Below are 21,893 nucleotides of genomic sequence, written 5' to 3' on the forward strand. Positions count from 1 at the left end.
ACCTTTACACATTCACATCTGCACTAATGCATAGAAGTTCAAAACCTAGAAGGCATTTCTTCCCCATCCCTTCTCTGAAACTGATTCATAGAGGTCACTGTGTGAAGAACTTACTTCAATCCTGATTGTAAATATCATGAAATTATTTTCTACACAGATAGCAAATTTAGTTTTATATAGGATTGCAAGCATACATCATCTAGGGATTACCCAGTAAACCACAAATATTTTATCCATTCCCCTAAAATACAGATAACATATGGTTGTGGTACATCCCAGGCAGATGTCATTTAAAGCACGCAAGGGGAGGTGCTAGCAAAAAAATACTCATTTGCCAAAGTAACAGGTTAACCCTTCCAATATGATGTACCACAACCACACATGAGAAAAGTCAAGAACTTATTTTATTTTATTTTAAAATAAACATTGAAGATCCCCCATTTCCCACCACCCTACAAAACTTTTGAATGTGGAATGTTCAACAGCCTATCCATTTTGGTAGGTTACAAAACCAGCAAAAAATCCAGTTGTCTAATGATGAATGTTTGAGAATAGTTTTGTTTTTAAATAGCTGAGCACCTACTGGAAAAATTCCTGGGCTAAATGCTGAAAATAAAATTTAATTTCTGCACAGGAAACACCATTAACTTAGTAGCCTTTGCTTAAAGGTGGGCTTAATTCTCCATGAAGTCAGAATGAGACCATAAGCAGCATTAAGTTCATAGGCACACAGAACTAGTGCTCAAACTGCTAGCACAAATTCCAACAGAGTACATAAGGCTAAGTCACTACTCAAGTGTCCATTTCCATCAAATTTAGAGACTCTCCCTATGCATCTAAGGGAAGGAATTATCACTTTGAATATAAATGCCTCCAGGAGAAAAGGAGAATTCAGGTAAGGTTAAATTAGACAAAAGATAGTAAGTGCAAGTACTAGAGAAATGTTGCTGGAGATAACCATAAAATTTGTGACACTAACGTGGTATGGGGGTGAATCACATAAGCTGCTAGCTGTTGAACACCAGTGTTTCAAGATACAAGTTTTATAAACATGTTTTATTTGTTTTGCTTATACCATCAGAACTGAAACTACCGTCTGTGATTTCCCTGAAACAGGGAAATCAATCTAAAACACATACTGGTGCCTTTCAAAAGATAGCAATTGAAAAGGGTGGTAGCAGCAGGCATTTGGTATCTTTTCCTTTTAAAAAAAAGCTTTCAAGCTGAAGGAAAAACATGTGACCAAGAGTGTTATGATTATCCACTAGAGATTTCATCAGTACCTGTACCAATTTAGGTGACAATACAGCAAAATCCAAGGATTAGTGACAGACAATGTACATGTCATAAGGAATGATAGTACCAATCCTTACAAAAGTCATTGTCTCAAAAAAACTGTTAAGTGTTCAAAAAGGTATCTAAATATTTCACATTAAGTACAGAAGCGGCCATCCAGATTACATCCCATATTTGTTGCATATTTTTCAAAAAGTGCCAATCAAAGCCTAATTTTGCATCTTGGCTTTGTCTTATACAGTATCAGCTGTTAAAAAGCATTTTACATGTGTTTTTAACCACAGTTGTTTGGCCAGATGAACAGTGCTGTGTCAAAGCTGGTAGCCAGCCTTCTAGGTGTGATTAGGACCCATGCATAATTTGGTATGCATCTGAACGTTCAGTGCTCCAATTTAACTGGAAAAGCTGTGAAATGCAGTTGTTCTGCCAAACCACACTCCACTCCTTTCATCTTCCTTTCTAGGGAAATATTTTAGTTTGTCAGTTACCATTGAATAACTCAAGGGCTGATTTGTAGATTTTATCCAATGTCGAAAAAGTCAATCTTGCCTTTATCAAGCCACTTCAAATAACTATGGAGATTATTATCACCCTGTAAAGTATATTGTTTTACTCCTAAGCAAGGGTGAGGAATCTGAGTATCATGTGCAAGGCTCAAGATGACGCTTAGGACAGAACATGCAGAGTAAAAATAGTTTCCTTCCATATCCAGGTAATAGAAAGCTGACAATTGTAGTCCTGTCTTTATGGGATGAAAACAGTCCCTTTACAATAAGTTTCCTGAAAGGGAGAACAAATAGATAATAACTCTTCTGGTAACATATTATGGTACACTGGCCAGTGTGTTTTTGGCGATTAAACATAATCCTGTGAATCAGATTAATTCACTTGCTGAGTGTTCATTTGCGGCATCCCTCTGTTGGGTCTTGGGGGCCCTCCACGACCTAGAAGACAAAAATGGCATTTGATTTTTCTTTCAAATATTATTTGTTTTGCCTTCAAGCAGATTTTCATCTGAAGTCAAGAAGCATGTGGGCATCCTGTCACCACATTATTAGGCTTAAGAGGTCAATTCTTCAGTGTTCAAGTTTCCCCTGTCCTGGAAGTTGTCATGCGCAAATTTGCTCATGTTCATCTTAGCTAAAAGAAGAGTAGAGCTAATGGAGTATTCCACCAGTACTCATTCATTCATTCATTCAACAAGTATTTATTGAGTGCCTACTATGTGCCAGGCACCGTCATCAAGCGTTGGGAATAGATACAGCAGAGAAGACAGACAAGGTACCTGCTCTCATGGAGCTTACATTCTAGTGTACACTCTAGCTTACATTTCAGTAGTAAGTAACATCATACTATCAAAATTAATAAAAGCACCAGAATGAAAACAGACCTTATTACCTAAACTGTTAAAAAGAAACTACATAACATTCAAAATTGTATAATGACTTTTAACAGATAAAATAACTTTTCGCATGCTGTTAAAACAGATTTTTAGCTATCAGTTTGAACTCAACTTTCATCGAATATGCTACAAAGTGGGAAAGAAGAACATAACCCACATTCACATGCAAATATCCTTTGATATTTCTAGTCAAGTCAGTAATTCCCAAGTGATCCATTAATTTTTAGAAAAATGTACCTTTTTCCTGGCCAGTTTCTACTAGCATTCAAATCAAAGTACTTTGTAATTCCTCCTTAACACACATTTTATACATGTTATGGCCAATAGAGGAAACCTATTTGATGTTTAACCTCCCTCAAATCAGAGAACCATTTAGAATTTCAGACTACATGAAATGCTAGCTCTAATTGTTAAATAGGTTAACTTCCTGACAGAATGGGAAGTAGTTTTCCCATAGTAAAAGAAAAACAAAAAACTCTCCAAACCTGTAATTTTTTTTTAGTTCAATAAGTTAGGAATTTGGGGGTTTTGTTTAAAAGTCAGAAATAACTTGATATTTATATACTAATAGAGGTCCAAAAGGCATTGCAAATTCCATTAGTTCTATTACTTCTAAATGGTTCTCTAAATGTTAACTATGGCTTATCCGGCCATTAAAGGGTGTCTGCCCTTAAAATATAATAGGCATGTTTCCAAAAAATGAAAGAGGAATAATAAATTTATATAAATGTTCAATCTCATTCCAAAAATGTCTTACAAAAATGTTTCAGTAAGTACTTCCTAAAAACATTTAGCAGGTTTTAGGACCTGAAAAATAATTTTCAGTTGGAAAAACACTTTTTCTGAGGAAGAGAATATGTTCTAGTTTTCAAGACAGTTTATATAGTAACAGGGAAAGTCATTCAAAAATTAAAATTTGGGTCCAAGATTAAGTTTTAGAAACAGAGCATTTCATTTAATCCCTAGCAACAAGTCTGGAAAGGATAAATGTATTCCTAACATGCAGACTATGAACAGCTCTTCCAAGGCCAGAACAGAAGCTCCACTTAGGAGCTAGGATCACCACCACAAAATATTACCTCGTGGGGCTCCCCGTGGTCCACTCTGCCCAGAGCCTCGCTTGAAATTCTGCTGATATCCATCCTAAAAGACAAGCTAGTTAGTATTGAAAAGGTACTTTTTAAAAAATGCTTACCCATCTATTCTTTCAGTCTAACACTCAATACACAATTCTTCCTTAATCTTTTAGACACTTCAGTGTATCATGGCTACACCTTATTCTGTAATTGTTGTACTTCTATTCTCAAGAACATTCAGTGAAATGTATTTCTCTGCTCTCGGAAATCACTGTCTTTAACAGGCTTTACTAAAGGAGTACTTATGTTACGAGTGCTAAAAGCTTTTGTTTCAACAAAGTGTCTTGGACACCACAAAGTTAATGCCAAATTAGTTACTTAGGTTCATTAAGCAACTACACTAAGTCACTTTCATTGCTATACTTAGTTCAGGTTTACACTTTAGAACTGCTTTACCTACCCGTTGATAGCCGGAGTAATCCCGGGGAGCACTGAACTGAGACTGTGTATAACCACTGTTTGGAGTGTTAGAGAATGAAGGGCGGTAACCATCATATCCTCCTAAAATTTAGGACAAGAAAAGAAATAATTTTCTTATCTTCACAAGGAATTTTTACTTTTATTAATGAAGATGGGAAGAACTAGAAAATTGTAAGCCAGGCTAATCAAATTAATTTCCAATTTCCTATCTTGATCCAATCTGTTTATAAATTTCTATAAGTACTAACGGCCCCTCAGAAGATAAACTTTTAATCCATCTATGCATGTAAACACACATCTATACAAACATAATAAACAATCCCCGTAAGTTTTGGTAATGTGGAAAATACTTATCCTCCAGGAGATAGTGGTAGACATTAATTTGACATAACCAAATGAACAAAAATTCCATGATTTGTTATTTAAATAACAAATTATATCAAATACACAAATTATACCAATTGTATCAAAATATATACATTTAGTTTAAATTGTACATAAGAGGCTAATACAGATACATCCTTCCCAAAAACTGTGTGATAATATTTTACAAATCAAAAACTAATTTGAACTAGTAAAAGGTCATAGAACTTCCTTTTTTAATTTTTTTTTTACCTCTGAATCCATTGGCAGGGCCCCGGTATCCATTCATCAAGCCTCTAGCACCACGGGAGCCTCCACGAGACACACCACGACTATTGTAATAGGGCTGATTGCTACGTGGAAATCCAGTGTTCTGCTGAGGAGGCTGCTGGTGGTTACCAGTCACTTGATGGGACTGGTCCGGGGAACCATGGTAAGTGCCAACCACTATAATTTAAAAAAGAAAGAAAAGGGTATATATATACACAGCTCATTACCGTTTGTTCTCCCATGCACTTTCTAGTTTGTGTCTTATACAGTCTCCTTGAAGTTTAATCCTTAAATAAATGTGCATACAATGATAAGGAAAACTAAACATGAATAAAGTCTCTTACCTTTCTCCTACCCTTAGACTAAGCTAATGGGGGTAAAATTCTCCAACCACAATTCCAAACCTTTGAAAGCAGGGTGCATGATTGATCCTTCCAAACAAATTATTTGAAAGGCTATATTAACATCTTCTGAAAGGCATCTACTTTTTAGCACAAGAGACCCAAAATAACTCAAAAGATTTACTCTTAGTACATTACCATATTTTGTACCATGTAATTACTTATTTTCATTATAAAGCTCCTTAGTGGTAGAAATTTTCTTATTTTAAATATCCTTTGGTACTTAGTAAAACATACAAAACCACTCTCTCATATTTAAGGAGCTATATGGTAGAATATGTCATCAATTACATAGTTTAACTAATCAGCAGAGGCCTTCAATTTATAACCCTTAATGCCAAATTCCATTTCAAAGTATTTAAAATGGCAAGTACAGCCAATTTAGAAAACAATCACATGGTACTCACATTGGCACTCAACCCACTTGAAGTTAAGGTTCTAGAACATACACACTAACATATATACAAGCTCCATCCACAATGGAGAGAGTTCTAGAATCTAGAAATTTTCAAATATTAAATACTACTGAACAATGTATATAATTCAAAGAGGAGAAAAATATAGGGTGCTAAAAGTACCTCTGGGAGGTGAGAAAGGCAACAGAACAAAGGAAAGCCCACACACTAACAACAAAGGTCAAAGGTGCTGGCCAACCCAAATCTCCTCTTTTGGGGCAGAGAGAAAAGCAGCTGTATGACTCTTAAAAATCTTTACTTGACCTATTTTTACATCCTTAAGAAATTCCAAATACATTAATAGTTGTTAGAATCCTATTTTAGATGAAAGCACTAGGGAATACCTAAGGAAAAGAGAAAGCCATGGCTCCTCTTGAATTACTTAATAAACCAACTACATCAGTGTCATCTTTTTATATAGATTGCCTTGTATTATATTCCCAAAATTTAAAATTATAAGTGAATGACAAATACACATGACATTTGCCATGTAAAATGGTTCATTTGTATCCATGTACAAAGTATCCAAAAGAACTGAATTTTAGAATCACTTTTTATCAATAACAGCTTGTAATCTTGATCAAACCTCACTGTAAGAAATTCATAGCAAGGCTGAGTGCAGTGGCTCACGCTGGCAATCCCAGCACTTTGGGAGACCAAGGTGAGCAGACTGCTTGAGCTCAGGAGTTTGAGACCAGCTGGGCAACACAGTGAGACCCCATCTCCACAACAACAACAACAAAAATACAAAAACTCAGCTAGGCATGGTGGTGCATGCCTGTGGTCCCAGCTACTTGGGAGGCTGAGGTGGGAGGATGGCTTAAGCCTGGAAGGCAGAGGTTGTAGTGAGTCGAGATGGTACCACTGCACTCCAGCCTGGGAGACAAGAGCCAGACTCTGTCTCAAAAAAGGAAAGGAAGAAGGAAAGAAAGAAAGGAAGCAACTCACAGCAACAACTTAAGTGTGATCTTTATTTAATTTTTACTTTTAAGACAAGGTCTAGCTCTCTCACCCAGTGTTGCTGTTGGAGTTCAGTCAAATAATCATGGCTCACTGCAACCTTGAACTCCTGGGCTCAAGTGATCCTCCAGCCTCAGCCTCCTGAGGAGCTCCGACTGCAGGCATTCACCACCTCACCCTGCTAAGTTCTGTATTTACTTTATAGAGGTGGGGCTCTCACTATGTTGCCCAGGTTGGTCTCAAACTCCTGGTCTTAAGCAGGCCTCCCAAAGAGCTGGGATTACTGGCGTGAGCCACCACACCCAGTCTTCATTTTATTTTAAAATACCCACATTCCTACTTAAATTTTGGTAAAGTATAAACGTGTAGGCCATTTTAAAAAGCCAAAGATTCTTTTGTCATGTTGTTCCTGATTAGACACTAATTCAAATTAAAACACAATTTCTAGAATGATGGGACATACTGAAATGATTTGTTCAACAAATATCAGGCCAGGCATGGTGGCTCACGCCTGTAATCCCAGCACTTTGGAAGGCCGAGGCGGGTAGATCACCTGAGGCCTGAGGCAGGAGGCCAAGGCAGGAGAATCGCTTGAACCCAAGTGATTGAACGCAAGATGCAGAGGTTGCAGTGAGCCGAGATCGTGTCATTGCACTGGACAATGGCCCACAATGTATACATGTTATTTCATCATGAACACCTGGCTTCAAGCAATCCTCCCACCTCAGCCTCAAATGTAGCTGGGATTGTAGGTGCCAGCCATGAAGCCTGCCCACAATGTACACACATTTCAACACATCATGCCGTATGTGATAAATACACATATATATAGTTTCTATTTCTCAATTAAAAATAAATGAACTTTTAAAAACAAAAATAGAAAAGCAATCCATGTACTTATCAGTGGGAGAAAGTTTTCGGCAAGAACTTGGAAAGGAAGTATGAAGGCCCTGAGATTAAAAGAGAACTTGTTGTGTGTGTGACTGGTGTGAGTGTAATCCTAGCACTTTGGGAGGCCGAGGCAGGCAGATCACTTGAGCCCAGACCAGGAGTTCGAGACCAGCCTGGACAATATGGTGAAACCCTGTCTCTACCAAGAATACAAACATACAAAAATAAAAAAAATAAAAATTTAGCCAGGCATGGTGGCACATGCCTGTGGTACCAGCTACTTGGGAGACTGAGGTAGGAGAATCCCTTGAACCCGGAGGCAGAGGTTACAGTGAGCCATGGTGATTGCACCACTAGTTTTTATCATTCAGAAGCTGGGCGTAGTATAACTGGTAAATTCTATCAGAGTACGGAAGATTCGAGCTTCATATTAGAGATACTGAATACTACAGGACATGTAAGAATTTACTACTGAAAAATCTAATGCTGATCCAAGTTTACCAAGAAATTGAATAATTAGAAAATTGTACAACTTTTCAAAATCGGGCTGACACAATCAAAGTATTAACTCCTCTGATTGCTGGTTTGTTGTGGGATTCCAATTAAATTCTGAGGAATTAAAGAACCAAAGACCTAAAGAAGACATTAAAAGACCTAGAAGACTTAAAACCATCTGGCTGGGTATGGTGGCTTATGCCTATAATCCCAATGCGTAGAAAGGTAGAGGTGGGAGGACTGCTGGAGGCCCTGAATTTGAGAAAACCCTGCAGTCCCAGCTACTTGTGGGGCTGAGACAGGAAGATCACTTGAGCCCCTGAGTTAAAGGGTCCAGTACATGATTACACCGCTGCACTCCAGCCTGGTCAACAGAGACCCAATTTCTTAAAAAAAAATAAGAAAATAAAAAAAATCTAAAGTATCTCTATCGAGCTAGACAAGGTAGTTCATGCCCATAATCCCACCACTCTGGGAGACAGAGGCAGTAAGTTCACTCGAGGCCAGGAATTGGAGACCAGCCTGGCATCATAGTAAGCTCCTGGAGACCCTGTCTCTACAAAAAAATAAATAAATAAAATTAGCCAGGTGTGGTGGTAAGCACCTGTAGTCCCAACTACTCAGGAGGCTGAGGGAGAAGGATCATTGAGCCCAGGAGTTTGAGGCTGCAGTGAGTTATGCTAGCATCACTGCACTCCAGCCTGGGCAACAAAGTGAGAACCTGTCTCAAATAAATGTCTCTGTCTACATTACTATTGTGACAGGTATGGTAACTAGCCAAATTATGACCTTACTTGACAAAATAGATTATGTTTCAACCCAGTCCACGAAATGCAGCCACCGTGAGTTTTTTCTTAACTTTGTCTAACTGACTCAATGCCAGATATCATGCTAAAAGCCTTCAGTCAATTAACAATTAAAAGTATAGTTTATCACCAGGCGCAATGGCTCACGCCTTTAATTCCAGCACTTTGGGAGGCTGAGGTGGGCAGATCACGTGAGCTCAGAAGTTTGAGGCAAGCCTGGGCAACATGGTGAAACCCCAACTCTACCAAAAATACAAAAAATTAGCTGGGCGTGGTGGCACATGCATGTATTCCCAAGCTACTTGGGAGGCTGAGGTAGGGAGGATTGCTTGTGCCCAGGAGTCAGAGGTTGCAGTGAGCCGAGATCACAGCACTGCACTCCAGCCTGGGTGACAGAGTGAGACCCCATCTCAAAAAAAAAAAAAAAAAAAAAAAAAAAGTATAGTTTATGGTAATTCAAGTAACAAATTTAATTCCATATAAATTATATAAGGCAATAGGGATATTATATAAGTTCAGTGACAAAAGGAAAATGGGTATAAAGCCTCCAAAACTTGCACATAATTCACATATCAAAGTACAGATTCAATTTAACTCATGATCTGAAATGAAAAATTTATATGGTTTACTACTAAAACAGAAACTCTTGAACACCACCACTCTGAAGTCTAAACTGTCCTAACACTGTCAATAACTGTGCTGGAAAGCAAGGAGCCAATGAGGTGACACTGGATTTCGTACCTGTTTGAAGCTGTTCTTGCTGAAGCTCTGTTTGTTCTACTTGGTGAGGCTGACTAGAAAAGCTCTGGTTATAACTGGCCTGGTACTGATTTTGCTGTTTTAAAGTTTCTGGTTCATTAACAGGAGGAACTGGGGCATTCATATTGAACACCTGTTAGTAAATAAAGTAAATGATTAGTTCATCCTTTTATTCTCTGCTTTATAACATGGCCAAACTCAATGGTGGTTTTACCTCAGACATAAATAAAGACATCACAGAAGTCTCAAACACAAAAACATCACACACACACACACACAAATCCCTCCAAGTGCTTCAATATGGAAAAAGACATATATATTGTATAGTACTTAAAGGGGAGTATGATAACATGCTGTGAAATGGAAGTAGGGAATTAAAAAAAATAAAAAGACATACAATCAGCAGCCTTGGAAACGCTTTTACATATATGAGAAATCTTTTTAAAAGACAAACTCTGGCTGGGCACAGTGGCTCACACCTGTAATTCCAGCACTTTGGGAGGCTGAGGCAGGCAGATCATCTGAAGCCAAAAGTTCAAGACCAGCCTGACCAACATGGTGAAACCCCATCTCTACTAAAAATACAAAAATTAGCTGGGCATGGTGGCTTATGCCTGTAGTGCTAGCTATTCCAGAGGCTGAGGCATGAGAATCGCTTGAACCCAGGAAGTAGATATTGCAGTGAGGTGAGATCACGCCACTACACTCCAGCCTGGGCGACAAAGCAAGACTCTGTCTCAAAATATAAATAAATAAATAAGACAATCTCCTGATGCAGTATCACTTACAGAAATTTATTCTATGAACTTTAACAAGGTTGAATGTTTTTTTCATTTTTATTGACATTTTAATCAAGTTAAATATTTTAATATTTAATCTTATGAACTTTCCTCTGAGCACTGATTTAGCTGAACCCCACAGATTACAGTATTATTATTATTTTCTAGAAATTCTCTAAAGGTGCTTGCTCAAGAATCAAGGTAAAGCATAACATCTGAAACTTAAAAATACTTCAGTAAAATAAAAGATTAAGCAAACAGGGCAACTATTAAATCTAGGTAATAATTATATGGATGTTATATTAGTCTATTTCTCTGAATGTTTAAACTTTTGGTTAACCAAATCAAAAGGGTAAAACTACAAATTAAGATGATGCAGGCACATCACTCATAAGGCTAAAATTTATCTCTAGAATATCCATTAATATCAGTTAATCTCTGGAATAATCAGTTTATGTTCAATTAAATATACCCTACAGTTACGAAAGATGCAGACTCAAGCACAGTTAAATGAAGACCTTTAAAAAAAGAAAAGAAAATCTACCATGATTCACATTACACACTAGGCAATTAATGTTAATTTGCTTACCGTTTGCATGGATTGGAATGGAGCTGCATTTACATTGATTCCACTGCTATGTAAAGGTTTGCTCGTCCCAGCCTGAAATACTTGAGGCTGAGACGCAGCAGGAAGGGATGATGATGCTGTAGTCTGGTCTGTATTTAAAGAGATTGTTGCCTAAACACAAAGTGAATAGATGCACTTTAGAGGTAAACTAAACTTAGCCAAAAAAAAGTGAATAGATGTACTAAAGTGGTAAATTAATCTCAAACTTATGTGTATTAACAAACTCAAATATTTCATGAAAGCAAAGTAGGTCCAAAAAGAAGAAGAATGTTATTAATGGTAATGTACCTCTGTCCAATTCATGAGTAAGTGCCTCATCAAATGTATGTGGCCTGGTAACAGAACTTGCCTGAATCTGATCAATTGGTTCCTTCTGTGGTCGTTGCTCTGTAGCATGAGAAGGCTGGTACAAGGGCTGAGATGCTGTGTACCCCTCACTTGTGGATGATACCAAAGGAACCTAGACATAAGTAAAGAAATAAAAGCTTTTTCCTGCTTACAAAACTCACTGTTAAAAAAACAAGTTACCTGTAAGACACGTAAGGCTAAGAAAGGCTAAGAAACACATACAACTGCTAAAAAAGGGAGAAATTAATACTATCATCTTTTTAAATCTGTATAAAACCTAAAAATTGCAAAAAACATACACATTTTTGAAGCTTGATGTTAAATAAACCCAAGTCTCGTTATAAAGACCCTCTACAAGTACTTCTAAGATGGAGAAATCTGCACTAAATTTTAGAATTATGTCTAAACTATGTCGTCTGAAATTCTCAGTTCTAAATTTAAAAAGCTTATTTCATTATAATACATTATTTAAAATGCAAGACTTAAGAAAAACTTAAGAAGTCATGAAGAGGAAAAATGAACCTAAACATAAAAATAAAGGCTGACAGCTATCCACAACAATAAATTTGTTGAAGTCCAACAGAAGACTTGGACACTGATGAAATTCATACCTTCTTTCATAAGCTAAGAAAGAAACCAAGGAACCAATTAAAACAAAAGTGAAAAAATATTTTTAAATTATTTTTTAAAAATAGAGATGGTGTCTCGCTACACTGCCCAGACTGGTCTTGAACTTCTGACCTCAAGTGATCCTCCCATCTCAGCCTCCTAAAGTACTAGGATTATAGGCATGAGCCACCTTACCTGGCCCTGAAGAAAATAGTTTTATCACTCTTACCTGTGTAGCTTCTGGTTGTACAGGAACTTGATTAGGCTGAGCAAGTCTAGATTCAGAATGAACTGCAAAGGTGACCAAAATATTTTTGTCATACAAAATTAAACTTTTAGAGAGATGCGTCTAAATACCTTTTATTTCACTATTAAAGGCTTTTGGCGGGGGAGGGGGGGAGGGGCAGGATCTCGCTCTGTCACCCAGGCTAGAGTACAGTGATGTGATCTCAGCTCACTGTAACCTCTGCCTCCCAGGCTCAAGTGATCCTCCCACCTCAGCCTCCCAAGCAGCTGTGACTACAGGTGTGTGCCACCACGCTCGGATAATTTTTGTATTTTTAGTAGAGACAGGGTTTCGCCATGTTGCCCAGGCTGGTCTCAAACTCCTAGGCTCAAGCAATCTGCCCACCTCAGCCTCCCAAAGTGCTGGGATTACAGGGATGAACCACCATGCCCAGCAATTAAAGGTAAATTAAAGGCAATTAAAGGTAAACCATAAATAAGCTTTTTAGCAATCATGAAAATAAACTGGGAAATGCAGATAAAATTTTAGCTTTCAAGTGAGCATTTTGGTTTACTGGCAGTGATAATTATTTAATAGTTTACTTTCACAATTGGTTTCATCTTGTTTTTTCCAAGAGTAAAGTAAAATGTTATAATAGAATGCACTAAAAAATAATCAGTGCCATGAGAAAAACTTTTAAAGCTGTACAATAAAGTAGCATTATTCATACTCCAGACCTCAGACAGACAGTATTCTATTTTTATCTTTTGTTTCTTCTGAAACAGGGTCTCACTGTGTTGCCCAGGCTGGAGTGCAGTGGCGCCATCATAGCTAACTGTAGTCTCAAACTCTGGGCACAAGAAATCCTCCCACCTTGGCTTCTTGAGTAGCTGGGACTACAGGTGCATGCCACCCTGCCGACCTAACTTTTTTAATTTGACTAATTTTTAATTTTTGTACAGGCAAGGTTTATGTTGCCCAGGCTGGTCTCAAACTCCTGGGCTCAAGTGATCCTTCCTCCTCAGCCTCCCAAAGTACTGAGATTACAGGCGTGAGCTACCATACCCAGCTCAATATATCTTAACCAACTTTCAATTAATTTCAAATGTTTCTAGAGAAAAGAAAATTTAAAATATGTACTTTTTGGCCAGGCACAGTGGCTCACGCTTGTAATCCCAGCACTTCGGGAGGTCAAGGCAGGTGGATCACGAGGTCAAGAGTTTGAGACCATCCTGCCCAACATGGTGAAACCCTGTCCCTACTAAAATACAAAAATTAACGTACTTCCAGCTACTTGGAAGGCTGAGGCAGGAAAATCGCTCGAACCCAGGAGGCGGGGGTTGCAGTAAGCCAAGCCAAGAACACGCCACTGCACTCCAGCCTGGTGACAGAGCGAGACTCCATCTCTAAATAAATAATATATACTTTTTAAGAGCCTATATTCAACTCAGCATGCATCTTCTTAACAATTCCCATCATTCTCCCACCTCCCTTCCCAACAATGATTAAACAGATAATCAAAACGACGATCTTCGGTTAGTCATTAAGAAAGCACCCATTTTCACTGGAGAGTCTAATGGACTCAGCATTATGTAAATATCTAAATAGCCTTACAGGTTTTATCAGTGCTACCTATATTGACTTTCACACAATTTCCCAGCTGAGAAAACGACTTATTATCTTCCTTTGGTAGAGCTCGGAAAATGAACACTAAAGACCATGACTGCTCTCTTGTAGGTGTCACCTTTGATTTGTTTTCTAACTCTTGGTAGAAATGTGACAGAGATATGAGCTCCCTTTACTTCAGAAAAATCCTAACTACCTTACACCAAATTAAGTGTCATTAAACATACTTTTACTCAGCAACTTCTTTTATGATATTTAAGATCATGCAACATTAAATAGGTTATTTTACTTGGTTCCACTTTTGTGCAACTAACACTGATGTGTTCTGGGAAAAACCAGGATGACTTACAATCACTAATAGTCCTGCAGAGAAGGTCCACTTAACAACAATGGAAGGCATCAACTCTATTTAGTGCTACTACTTCAAATAATGGTGTAAGTCCAGAAAGAGTCTGAAACTATCTTGTGGTTTCTCTCTTCCCTTTGCCTCTTACCCACTTCATTGCTGTGTATTTTTTTTAAGGTAATAAAATACAGAAATTCTCCTAGAAAGCTATAAGCATTCAAAGAAAGACATCTCTTATTTTTACTCCTAAATTTGGAAATTTTAAAAGCCAAGCAAAATTTCACTTGTTAAAGTTACAAAAACAGGCAAAACTGGTCTATTATAGTTACAAGTATGGAAGTGATTGCTATCGCTAGGGGCGAGGATAACTAGTGATTGAAAGGAAACACAATGTAGGTTTCTGGGGTACTGGTAATGTTTCATTTCTTAATCTAGGTGCAGGTGTTTTCAGTTTATAAAAACTCATTAAACTTGCATATATTTTTCTATGTCTACACGGCAATAAAAAGTTTAAAAATAAACAATTATGGAACTACATTTTTAATTCAAATTATAGGAACAATAACATTCTTTTTATCAAATTAAAAGACCTAAGTCAAAATTAAAGTCATTAAAATAAAATTTATTTTCACAAACTTTATAAAACCTGAAAAGTACTGGCCTTATACTTCTCTCTCACATAAAAATGTACCACTACTAACCTGGAGGGCAAACCAGCTGGGGCATGTCCATGTTTTGTGTTGGATTCATAGGCTGTGCAGATACAATGGCAGGATCGAGTGTCTGGTTTTCAAAATCCAGCATTGAATCCTACAGGTTAAGTTAGGATAGAATAAAGTCAAATAATATAAACACTTGAAGTTTCTGTTACAGTGTTTGACTAAAATGAACATACCTGTATGAAATTATAAGGACCCTGCATTTGTGCCATAAGATCTTGTACTCGCTGTCTTCTCACAAGGGGATCTGCCTGAGCCACTGGAGTCAACGAGTGGGGCTCTGGTACTGAAGGGGATGCAGCCTGAGGTTGCTGCTGGAGTGAATTTACCACCTAAGGTAGAAAAAACAGGATGAGAAACAACAGGAGAGCAAAAAAGCTCCACTCACTACCATCATGATGTGTCCCCCAAACTACATATACCATCTAATACTATAAACAGAACAGGCTTTAATGCAGTTACACAAATGGACTACATTTATGCCAAATTTAACATTCTGAAAAATATCGTCACTTCTACAGTGTTTCAGTTCCATAGGACCACTATGTAGCATTTCAGGTTGGTTGATTGATTGATTTTTATTTTTGAGATGGAATCTAGCTCTGTAGCCCAGGCTGGAGAGCAGTGGCAGGATCTCGGCTCACTGTAGCCTCTATCTCCCAGGTTCAAGCAATTTTCCTGCCTCAGCCTCTCAAGTAGCTGGGATTACAGGCACCCACCACCACACCCAGCTAATTTTTGTATTTTTAGTAGAGACAGGGTTTCACACCATGTTGGCCAGGCTGGTCTCCAACTCTTGGCCTCATGTGATCCACCTGCCTCAGCCCCACAAAGTGCTGGGATTACAGGCATGAGCCACCATGCCCGGCCAGGAGAATGGTCTTGATAGAAGAATAACATATTAAAAAGAAAAGCATATCACCCTCAGCTTACAGCTATTTTCCTGCACTTTGGGGGTGTAAAGAAAGACATCTAAAAGAGGATCAAAAGGAAGGCCAGGACCCATTGGTAAGGTTTTTTGGACTGTATCTTACAGGTAACAAGGCATCAGTGACAGCCTCAAGTACAAGTAACTTAAAGCTAACTTTTCCAATAAAATTAAGTTGTGACAATGAATAGGATGGTCCAGAGGCAGTCAGAGAGGAGTAATAGGAAGAGAGTCACTGAACTAGACATGAGGACCCAAAAAAAAATCATCGTATCAGTTGAGAGACAGCATTAGAAAACACTAGAGGAAGTCTACAGCCTGGTGACCAAACAGCATTAGAGTAAAGGAGTACAAGATGATACCCCAAAACACAGATCAGTGTAGGAGCCCTGATTTTTACAAAGCAACCTAATTTCAGTAAGAGACAAATCATGGTAACAGATTAATCCACATATAACTTTGTATAAAATAATTTTTTTACATTGGTTCAGCAAAACAGTGATCCTATTAAACATCCACAGGGACAAACATTCATTTTTTCGAAGTAACAGTCTGGTGTAATGAGTTTGTTATTATAATAAATGTACTAATAATGCAAAAAACAATCTTAATTTGTTCTCAGTAGAGATAAAAATTACTAAGTGAAGACAAAGACAACAACCTTGCAATACAGAGAACTCTTACCTCAACCGTTTCAACTGTCCACTCATCTACCTGCTCCTTTTCACCACTGGTGAACTGTGTTTCTGCCATGAACTGTCTATTTACATACTGCAAAGCAAAGTAAATGTTTGAGACATTTGTTTGAAAGGCAGCAAAGTAAAGGCAGCATTAAATTAAAATCATACCTCTGTTGATTCAACTTCACTTTGCTCAGTGTACTCTTCTGCTGGCTCAGGTTCTAAGAGGTTAAAAAATGGTGCAAAACAAAAGGATTTTTAGGTCAGTAATACTACTCTACTCTGCGTGATATTGGTAGATAACACGTCATCATACATTTGTCCAAACCCAGAGAATTACAACACTAAGAGTAAACCCAAATGTAAACTATGGACTTTGGGTGATAATAATGTGTCAGTGTGGGTTTATCAATTGTTAACAAATGTACCACTCTGGTCAAGTGGATGCTGACAATGAGGGAGGCTGTGCATCAGTGAGAGTAGAAAGTAAATGGGAAATGGCTACACCTTCTGTTCAGTTTTGCTGTGAGCCTAAAACTGCTCTAAAAAATAAAGTCGGCTGGGCACAGTGGCTCCTGCCTATAATCCCAGCACTTTGGAAGACCAAGATGGGTGCACACCTGAGGTCAAGAGTTCGAGACCAACCTGGCCAATCTAGTGAAAACCCATCTCTACTAAAAATGCAAAAAATTGGCCAGGCATGGTAGTGGACGCCTGTAATCCCAGTTACTCAGGAGGCTGAGGCAGGAGAATCGCTTGAACCCGGGAGGCGGAGGCTGCAGTGAGCCGAGATCAGGCCATTGCGCTCCAGCCTGGGAAACAAGAGCAAAACTCCATCTCAAAAAATAAATAAATAAATAAAAATAAAGTCTATTTTTAGAAATGATACCATAAAGTACAATAAATCTTTTTTAAAGTTAAGAATTCAACTAGGCCAGGCGCGGTGGCTCATGCCTGTAATCCCAGCACTTTGGGAGGCCGGGACAGGGGGATCACCTGAGGTCAGGAGCTTGAGACTAGCCTGGCCAACATGGTGAAACCCCGTCTCTACTAAAAATACAAAAATTAGCCAGACGTGGTGGTGTGTGCCTGTAATACCAGTTACTGGGAAGGCTGACGCACGAGAATCACTTGAACCCGGGAGGCAGAAGTTGCAGCAAGCTGAGATCGCGCCACTACACTCCAGCCTGGGTGATAGAGTGAGACTCAGTGCCCAAAAAAAGAATTTAACTTAAGGCCAGGTATGGTGGCTCACACCTCTAATCTCAGGACTTTGGGAGGCCAACGCAGGCAGATCACTTGAGGTCAGGAGCTCGAGACCAGCCTGGCCGATATGGTCAAACCCTATCTCTACTAAAGATATAAATGATCAGCCAAGCGTGGTGTTGTGCACCTGTAATCCCAGCTACTCGAGAGGCTAAGGCAGGAGAATTGCTTGACCCTTGGAAGTAGAAACTGCAGTAAGCCAAGATCATGCCACTACACTCCAGCCTGGGCAACAGAGCTAGACTCTGACTCAAAAAAAAAACAAGGCCGGGCGCAGTGGCTCACGCCTTTAATTCCAGCACTTTGGGAGGCCAAGGCGGATGGATACCTGAGGTCAGGAGTTCGACATCAGCCTGACCAACATGGTGAAACCCCATCTCTACTGAAAATACAAAAATTAGCCTGGCGTGGTGGTGTGCGCCTGTAGTCCCTGCTACTCAGGAGCCTGAGGCAGGATAATCACTTGAACCTGGGAGGCAAGAGGTTGCAGTGAGCCAGGATCACGCCACTGCACTCCAGCCTGGGTGACAGACAGAGACTCTGTCTCAAAAAAAAAAAATTTTTTTTCAACTTAAATTCCAAACAAAGTAAATAGTTCACCATCACATAATCTAAATTTACTTATAAACTTATTTATAAATTAACAGTGTTTTATATTTTAGAAAGTTTTCTTTACCATTTATTCCAGAATTAATTACTTTAGGTTCAACAGTAGCTATTTCAGATCATGTATAACACAAATAAAGAGCTACTATATTAAAAGCCCTCTTTCTTCTCATAAGTAATAGTATAAAGCAGCATACAGATTAAAAATCTTACTTAGTAAAGTTGTAAGAGGGGGAAAAAGATTGCCTTATATTAATCTCCAACTATTAATCCTACCAATGTACAATCTTCCCTTCTAGTTTCAACCTACTAGCTACCCGTTACCAAGTGCTTACCGTGTGCCAAGCACTAAATACACACTTGACATATTTTCTTTTTGAGACGGAGTCTTGCTCTATCACCCATGTTGGAGTGCAGTGGCAAGATCTTGGCTCACTGCAAGCTCTGCCTCCCGGGTTCACGCCATTCTCCTGCCTCAGCCTCCCTAGTAGCTGGGACTACAGGTGCCCGCCACCACGCCCGGCTAATTTTTTGTATTTTTAGTAGAGACGGTGTTTCACCATGTTAGCCAGGATGGTCTCGATCTCCTGACCTCGTGATCCGCCCGCCTCGGCCTCCCAAAGTGCTGGGATTACAGGCATGAGCCACCGCGCCCGGCCTTGACATATTTTCTAAATAGGGAATCTGAGGTACAAGAGTTTTACTAACTTGCCCAAAGTTACAAAGCTAGTAAATGTTGAAGCCAAGATTTAAATTCAGGCACTCTGATTCTAGCAAAATTTATACTCCGACGTTTCCTTGTATTCAGAATTTCACTCATCAATGTAAGAGTTACCATAAAAGTATTCACAGTTCAGTGTCTAGCTATATAATTAGTGTTGTGTTCCATGATAAAATTAACTGGAAAAGACTCCTTGCCTTGGAGGAATTTATAGTTCAAGATTATGGAGTTATAATCTCCCCATGATTAAAACAAAACAAAAGCAACTCATACTATTCATCCAATGTACTGGCATGGTAAACAGCAATTCTGGGCATTTCAGACAGAAACTTATCTGAAAATCCTTGTTAACAGCTGGCCCTCATCCATACTCCTGCCCATCAATACTACTGCAAAAGAACTATCAGTTTGTAATAGTGATCAAGACTAGTAAGACAAATGACTGATAATGAATACTGGTAGGAATTACTCGATAATCTCTCTTAACAGTTTGTCATGCTTAAAGTCTCTTTAAAAATAAAATCTAGTGTACATATATGAAAACTAAGTACGTATATAAACTTGTAGCAAAATCAAATAAAACCAGAACCCTAAACTAAAGTTCATATCCACCTAATACTCACCAGCTTCAGGTACCTGGTCTTCAACTGCAGGTGCTGAGGCTGCCTCTTCTTCCTCACACAACCCATTCTGGTGGTTGTGGGTGCTGTCAAAGTAGTTTGACTGAAAAACACGCTCAACAATTTCCTTCAGAACTTTATCTAAGAAAAAGAGCATGAATTATAATGTAAGACTTATCTGAGGATGCCTGTCTTGAAGAAGATCCAACATTCTATAAAATATTGTGATTAAAAAACAACCGTTACTAAAACACATATACACATAAAAAGATTACATTTCACCAAGAACAGAAATGTATTACAGAATGATAGGGAACAAGAAGAATGTAGTTATATTAAACTTTATGGGGTTTTTTGTTTGTTTTTGAGATACAGTCTTGCTCTGAAACCCAGGTTGGAGTGCAGTGGCGTTAGCTCACTGCAACCTCTGCCTCCCAGATTCATGCAATTCTTGTTCCTCAGCCTCCCAAGTAGCTGAGATTACAGGTGTGTACCACCATGTTCAGCCAATTTTTGTATTTTTAGTAGAGGCGGGGTTTCACCATGTTGCCCTGTGAAGGTCTGACCTCAGGTGATCTACCCACCTCGGCTTCCCAAAGGGCTGGGATTAACAGGCATGAGCCACCATGCCCGGCCTGAACTTTATGTATTTTAAGTAAATTAGTCAGGGGGAAAAAGATGACATTTAACATTTATTCATTCAAAAAGTATTTATTCAGCGCCTACTACATATTAGGCAATATGCTAGGCACTAGGAAAACAAAAAGGTATGTAAAGACACAGTATCTCCCCTCAATAAGCTTATGGTCTAACAGAGGTGGTATCAAATACAACTACAAAAAACTTATATCTGTGAAAAGTACTACACAGAAGTACAATGGATTGGACCCAATCAGAGTGAGGCCACAAAAGGCTTTCCTAGGTAAGTGCTACAAGAGTTGAAATCTAGAAGAGTAGAGGGGTGGAAGTGTTTCAAGATGGAGGAAAGAGCATTACAAAGTCCTATACAAAGGATGTCAAATACAAGAAAAGGAAAGGAAGCCACTGTGGCTAAAATACAGGGAACAAAGAAAAAGCATAGGGAAAGATGTGGCTGCAGAAACTGGTAAAAAACAGACCATGAATGTCCTTGAAGTTAAGGACAAACTTATATAAATAAAACTGAGATGAAGCCACTAAAGATTTTAAAGAGGCAGAGGGGTGGACTCAGTTAAGCAACTGCGTCAGACAAGAGAAAGGCATAAAAGTAGAAGAGAAAGAAGTAGACAATCGAAAGATATTTAAAAACAAAAACTATCGGAATTTGGTGTACCAGGATATTTAAAAACAGTGCAGGGCAGAGGGGGAGATGTATAAAGAGTTATTACTTTCAATTTCCTTGGCTTGTATATTATTAATAGTTATACAGTAGGGCCACTCCCTGATAGGTCACTGTAAAGAAAAATAAGATTTTGAGGACTATACTATATCAAAAGCTTTGGGAAATTAATCCTAATAAACTACCAACAACTCTTTAGATAATGAACACTTCATACGTTTTCCTTATTTCACTTCAGCAGCTCCTGGCTCAAAACTGTTTTCAAGAAGTTATAGATACAAATCAAATGTACATAAAAACACTAATTTGGGTATATTAGTACCTTTCCATTGTAAAGATGTCACATTCCTATGATGTGGGAATGAGATTAGGTAGAAAATAACCCCAAAACAAGCTATAAGCTTAAAGGTTTAATAACACCTTTGTTACTCAGCAATGCTCATGAAAATTTGATGAAGCTTGACCTAAAACTACTTTTTTAAGCTAACAAGTTTATACATATAGAACTTGCAGAACTAAAAGCAAAAAGGTAAACACATATTTTACAAAGAAATAAAGACCAGAGTAAAAGTTAACAAACCAAGAAAATTATTTCTTAAATGAAGAAAGGACAGACAAGGACTGGTACCCTTAAAGCAAATATACTCTTCTAAATTTTGCCAATTAAAGCTCATACCATTTTGGTGACTAAAGCTTATAATTCAACCTGATTTCTTTTCAACCAACAGCTAAAAACGCATAAATACAGATGCTTTCATTTTATGTTCAAAAATCTACCTTCCTGATAATTCAGCCTTACAAATCGCAAAGATAAGAATC

General features: G+C 38.3%; 1 protein-coding gene across 1 annotated transcript in view; it reads right to left on the reverse strand.

Moving 5' to 3' along the window:
* Positions 1-386: 386 nt before the first annotated feature.
* The window catches only part of CAPRIN1 (cell cycle associated protein 1), a 48,545-nt gene continuing 27,038 nt past the window's right edge, over positions 387-21,893 (reverse strand). The window contains exons 7-19 of the mRNA XM_008002400.3: positions 19,760-19,897; positions 16,712-16,764; positions 16,548-16,634; positions 15,112-15,267; positions 14,918-15,026; positions 12,248-12,309; positions 11,411-11,521; positions 11,023-11,172; positions 9,637-9,787; positions 4,870-5,064; positions 4,235-4,335; positions 3,778-3,841; positions 387-2,240 (exon numbers count right to left, since the gene is read on the reverse strand). Of these exons, the coding sequence (XP_008000591.1) occupies positions 2,176-2,240; positions 3,778-3,841; positions 4,235-4,335; positions 4,870-5,064; positions 9,637-9,787; positions 11,023-11,172; positions 11,411-11,521; positions 12,248-12,309; positions 14,918-15,026; positions 15,112-15,267; positions 16,548-16,634; positions 16,712-16,764; positions 19,760-19,897 (1,442 nt within the window). The 3' untranslated portion in view covers positions 387-2,175. The remainder of the gene's footprint in view (positions 2,241-3,777; positions 3,842-4,234; positions 4,336-4,869; positions 5,065-9,636; positions 9,788-11,022; positions 11,173-11,410; positions 11,522-12,247; positions 12,310-14,917; positions 15,027-15,111; positions 15,268-16,547; positions 16,635-16,711; positions 16,765-19,759; positions 19,898-21,893) is intronic.

Source organism: Chlorocebus sabaeus, chromosome 1, assembly GCF_047675955.1.
Source record: "Chlorocebus sabaeus isolate Y175 chromosome 1, mChlSab1.0.hap1, whole genome shotgun sequence".
NCBI classification, from domain to species: domain Eukaryota; kingdom Metazoa; phylum Chordata; class Mammalia; order Primates; family Cercopithecidae; genus Chlorocebus; species Chlorocebus sabaeus.